Source organism: Vombatus ursinus, unplaced genomic scaffold (genome assembly GCF_900497805.2).
Source record: "Vombatus ursinus unplaced genomic scaffold, bare-nosed wombat genome assembly UNPS02014768.1, whole genome shotgun sequence".
NCBI lineage: Eukaryota > Metazoa > Chordata > Mammalia > Diprotodontia > Vombatidae > Vombatus > Vombatus ursinus.
In genome coordinates, this window is record NW_020954546.1 from 22,709,000 (window position 1) to 22,714,586 (window position 5,587).

Genomic DNA, 5,587 nt, shown 5'->3' on the forward strand with positions numbered 1-5,587 from the left:
TAACAATGTAGCTTTATGTCAAGCCTCACTTTTGAGATAGGTAATTAGCATTCCACACCACAGTGGCTAGCTACATGCATAATCTCTTTTGCTATCATAGGAGCTCTGGCCTACAGATTGTGATCTGCATGTTTTGGCTCAAAATCGTAACTAAGTGCTTCTGATTGACAATCAAGGTTGAAACTGGACAGATGGTGAGGATGAAATATAGGCGTATTTACATTTCAAATTGACTAGAAAGGCTCACTAAGAGAATTCCATGTGAATCTCATGTAAAAGTAATGAATCATCCCTACTTTACTTCAGAACATATCTAGTTCACTTAAAGCCAAGTATACCTGTATGCCCAAGTGTCAAAAATGGCAGCCAGTCTACCATAACCATTTCTCAATCCTCACAATCACTATTTCAATCTGAAATGGAAGAGTGTACTTTTCTCTCAATATCCCTGCCCCTTTCATTTGCCTCTTCTCCACAGCTCCAACCCTCTTCTAGTACGCTGTACCAACACACACACACACACACACACACACACAGTCCCAACCCCTTTCAGACCCTCTCCACATTCACAAGATTCCCACCCCAACACAATTACTACCCCCTTCATGACTATACTACACACATATACACAAAACACCAATAGTTCCCAACCCTCAGGGTCAAAATCATAGAAAGAAACCAAGAACAAAACTAACCTTAGACCAAGCCTGCACACCCTGTGGCCCGCCAAAGGATTTCAGGTGGCTCTCAAAAAATGTAGAGGAAAACATCCTTTGTATATACAGGAAATCCTTTGGCAGTCCAAAGGTTGTACAGGCCTGCCTTAGACAATGAACACAAATGCACAGCATATAGGTAAAAAGAATCTCAAAGCAAAAAGGTCAATTTGTCCTTGCAGGCATCACAAACTTGGTAGGATGTCAACTATTATTTGTATATGCCTCTGAAAGGATGTACCTTATTTAAAAACTCTTAGTTGTGGAAAAGGAATAGAGTAGCAACATGTAATTAAAAATATAACCAATCAACTAACAAGCACTTATTAGCACCTACAATGCTCTGGATACTGGGAGCTGGGGATACAAAGACAATCATGAAACAATCTCTGTCCTCAAGGAGCTTCCATTCCAACTGGAAGAGACAACATGAACACAGAAAGCCATACAAAACAATTTGGGGGAAACTCAGGGATGGGGTAAGGCTCCGTGTGGGTGGTGCCCGAGCTGAGCCTCAAAGATAACTAGGGATTCTAAAGAAAGCAGCGCATGCCAATAAGAATCTGTGGCAAGACCAAAGTTCATGAAAGAGAAGTAGATGTCATAAGGCTGAGGCCAGGGTGTAAAAGGCTTCAAACACCAAAAGAGATTACATTTGATCCTAAAGGTCTCCCGAGAGCCAGAGGTAATAGGGCTGTTGATGGAGGAGAATGAGACCTGCACTTAAACAAAACCACTTTGGTGAAGTGGAGTGGAAAGACTTGAGGCAAGGATTCTAATAGGGAAGCTATTGCAGGAGTCTGGTTCGTGGCAGGGAGTAAGATGTAAGAAGGCTGGAAAGGCAGGTGGCTGCTCTGAAGGCCAAACAAAGCATTTTATACTTGATGCTGGAGCTCACAGAAAGCCACTGGAGTTTACTGAGTAGGGGAGTGACATGATCACTTATGCTTTAGGAAAATCACTTTAGTGGCTGAATGGAGGATGGACTGGGGAGAGAATTGAGGCAGGCAGAACCACCAGGAGGCCACTGCAGTAATAGAGATGCTCGGTGACGAGAGACTGCACGAGGGTGGTGGCTGACGACTGGATCAGCAAGGAGGCCTATTTGGAGGTGCTGCAAAGATGCTGCAAAAGGTAAAACCAGTGACAGCTTAGATGGCGGCAGGGGAGGGGAGAGGAAGAGATAGTGAGGCACCCAAAGGTGATGGGGGCCTGGTAGCTGTGTGAGCAGAAAAGTCATATTTGAAAGATGCTGTGGAGGTAAAAACAAGAAAACCAAGCAACTCACTGAACACATGTGAGGACTTGAGAACGACACCAGAGTTGCAAACTTGAGTGACTAGAACAGGTGGTGCCTTTGACAGAAGTCAGGGCAGGGCAGACTGGAGCTAGCAGGGACCTCCTGAGCTTACAGTGCATTAAGATGGGGTATCTACACGAAACCCAGCAATGATATAGAGAGCCTCAGGAGTGGGAAGCCACTAGGTGGCCTAAGGACGGGCAAACCAGCCCAAATCAAAAATGGAGCAGGTCAAAGCTCTCGTGATGATCTGAGTGGGATCAGGCCCATGAGTGACCCCTACATGTCCAGCCTAGACAAGATAGAGGGCCCCGGTCTTTTTTTTTTTTTTAACTTTTTTCAAACTAAAAAAAAAAAAAAAAAAAAGCAAAACCAGACACAGGGAAGTTCAGAAGAGGTATGGATTTGAGGGGGAAAACAAGTCCTGTTTTGGACATGTTGAATTTTAGATGCCTATTCAATATCCAGCTAAGGCACCACCAGCAGGTAACTGGTGATGTGGAACCAGAGACCAGGAGAGAGACTGGGGCTAGATATATAGGAAGTCACAGGACAGAGAGAATTAAACCCTTGGGAGCTGATGAGGTCACAAAAGATTTCTGAGGAAATCGAGGGACAAAAGCATGACGGAGAAAATGCATTTGAAGATTAACAGAACAGAAATGGACTAGAGTTACATAGAAAGCTACAGCTACTTACAGCAACAGACACAAGGAAATCACAAGCCTGGCTCTGAGGCATAATATGGTTATAATGAGGGACTTCAACTATGCAGACAGCTTTTGAAGTTCTCTTCGCCCAAAACAGCAACTAGAAATTACCTGACCTGTCTTAATAACTTCTTCCTTCAAAAAAGCAAAGGAATCAATGAAGAAAACTTGTTTCCAAGGTGTAAATGACCATTCTAGCTTAGAACTTGTGATAGACAAGAAGTTAAATGGTCTAGTATGTCATACACCCTGGACTGTGAGACAGCAGACTTCAAAGCATTCAGAGAAGAAATAGGATGCCTAGACGTGGTCTACAAAGACTCCTTCTAGGTTTTTATCTGTGATCCATGAAAATCACCAACTATGATTACTTAAGAGCCAGAAAAAGAAGAGATGGTGAAAAACCAGAGTGGCTTCATCAAAAACAGGTGCTGCCAACTAACAATAAGTTCTTCTTTTAAGCTACTTTTCCCTAAAACATTTGACAAAGTCTGTTATGCTCTTCTTGCAGAAAATGTGGAGATATGTGGACTACAGATTCTCACACAATAGGGTAAACTGTAAATAGGTTGAATGGGTGGGCCCAAAGAGTAGTCATTAATGGCTCAACATCAGGCACTTCAGGGGAGTGCCCCAGAGGTCTGTGCTTAGGCCTGTGAACATTCTTATCAATCACAGGAAAAGGCACAGATGGACATGTTCATCAAATCTACAGATGACACAAAGCTGGGAGGGAATGCATAAACATTCTGCCGAATCAAATAAGATGCAATTTAATAGGGATTAATGAAGTCTTACAGTTGAGTTTTAAAAGATCAACTTGACAAGTACAAGATAGGGGAAGAAGCATCAACAGGCAGTAGGTCATCTGAAAAAAGTTAAATTGAATCGACTGTAAGCTCGATATGCATCAACAATGTGTTATGAAAGTTAAAAAAAGCTGACACACCACCTTAGACTTAATCAAGAGAAGCACAACATGGGGCAGCTAGGTGGCGCTGTGGATAGAGCTCCAGCCCTGAAGTCTGAGGACCTGAGTTCAAATCGGCCCTTAGACACTTGACACTAGCTGTGTGACCCTGGGCAAGTCACTTAACCCCAACTGCCTCACAAAAAGCAAAAAAAAAATAGAGAGAGAGAAGCACAATATTCAGCACTGGAGGGCTGATAGTCTCACAGCATTCTGCCTAGTTCAGACCATATCTGGAAAATGAAGCGTCTGGGACCACATTTTAGCTGAGATCTTAATGAATTTAAGAGCATCCATCCAGAAGAAAACAACCAGAATGGTAAACTCAGTCAACAAGCATTTATTAAAGGCTTAATGCGTGGCAAGCACTGTGCTAAGTGCTGAGAACGGATGAGAAGGCAAAAAACAGCCCCTGACCTGAGGGAGCTTACATTCTGATGGGGGAGACAACGTGTGAATCACCAGGTAGATAACAAGGCATATACAGAGAAGGGGGGATAGGAGGGAAGGGGATAAGCATTTATATAGCACCTACTATGTACCAGGCACTGTGCTAAGTGCCTTACAAATTATTAGCACAGTAGATAGAATCTGAGAGGGGAAGACACTAGCAGGTGAGTGCGCCAGGAAAGGCCCGCAGAAGTTGAAATTTGAGTCTTTAAAGGAATCCAGGGAAACCAGAGCATTTCAGACGGGGGAAAGCCAGTAAAAAGGCACAAAGAGGGGGGAAGGAGCACTGTGTTTGGGGAAAACCAAGTAAGACGGAGTAGCTTGGTGGGGAAGGGAGTGGGGGTGGGGACAGAGTGGACAGCCAAGCCTAAGACTAGAAAAGCGGGAAGAGACCAGATCAGACGCAACTTCAAATGCCAAACGATCCCGGGGTTTTGTAAGAGGGAGCACCGAGATCCCACGGAGCAGCGGGGCACCCTGCTCAGACTCAGCCTTTGGAAAAGCCTCTTGAGCCCCAGGATGATGCCCAGGGGGCTGGGCTGAAGCAGACTCAGCAGGGGCCCGTGCAGCTCCAAACCCACGCCCCCATGTCGTGACAAGCACGCCCGCAAGGGCATGTCGTCACAAGCATGCCCGGGCACCGCTCGGCCCCTTGATCAGAGACGGGAGCCGGGGCAGCGAGGACGAGAGAGTCACCGGAACCCGGCCCGGAAGGCTCTTCTGGGGTGCTGGGCTCCCCCGAAAGGCGCAACAACCACTTGTTTGGAGGCTCTGGCTGGTCCCCGACGTCCCGTCCGACTCGCCCCCTCCCCGGACCCCCCCCATGCTGTCCCGCACGTTTTAGAGCGCCCTCCCAACATCCCCGACTCTCGGGCTCCCCACAAAGACCCTGAGGCCCCTTCTTTTAGAGTCACCCCAACAGCGATCAGGGATCCCCCCAACTCTGACCCCACCCCCCTCCCGCGGCCCTCGCGTCCTCGGGGTCCCGCCAACGCAGCGGTGGCCCCTCCCCCAGCCACCGGCCCTGCGCCCCACCCCCACCTCAATGGCCCCCTCGCTCAGGCGTCCGCTCATGGCCTCCCGCTGTGCTGGCTGTCCCGCGTCCGGCGGTTCCGCTCTCTCAGGTCCCGGGTGTTCAAGCGGTGTCCGCCGAGTCACGGGAGTCCAAACGAGGGGGGGGGTCTCTCCCGCGCGTTCAAACCTGATTGGCCCCGCCCGACCGTGGCGCGCGTCGCTCTCGCGCTCCGGACGCGGGCGGCGTGGGAGGCGGGCTCAGAGCGCCGAGTTGCCATTCTATTGGCCCAGGCTCCCCGAGCGAGGGGGAGGACGTGAAGTCCCGCCCACCGGCGTCCGCCGGGCGAGCGGAGCGTTTGGGTGGGGGGTGGGGCGGAGAGCGCGGTCGGCGCGAGGCTGGAGCCGGCGGAGCCAGGCGCACGCGGGG

At 48.6% G+C, this 5,587-nt stretch overlaps 1 protein-coding gene across 1 annotated transcript in view; it reads right to left on the minus strand.

Moving 5' to 3' along the window:
- The window catches only part of RPA1 (replication protein A1), a 60,372-nt gene extending 55,016 nt beyond the window's left edge, over nucleotides 1-5,356 (minus strand). The window contains exon 1 of the mRNA XM_027861865.1: nucleotides 5,188-5,356. Within this exon, the coding sequence (XP_027717666.1) occupies nucleotides 5,188-5,220 (33 nt within the window). The 5' untranslated portion in view covers nucleotides 5,221-5,356. The remainder of the gene's footprint in view (nucleotides 1-5,187) is intronic.
- Nucleotides 5,357-5,587: the final 231 nt, after the last annotated feature.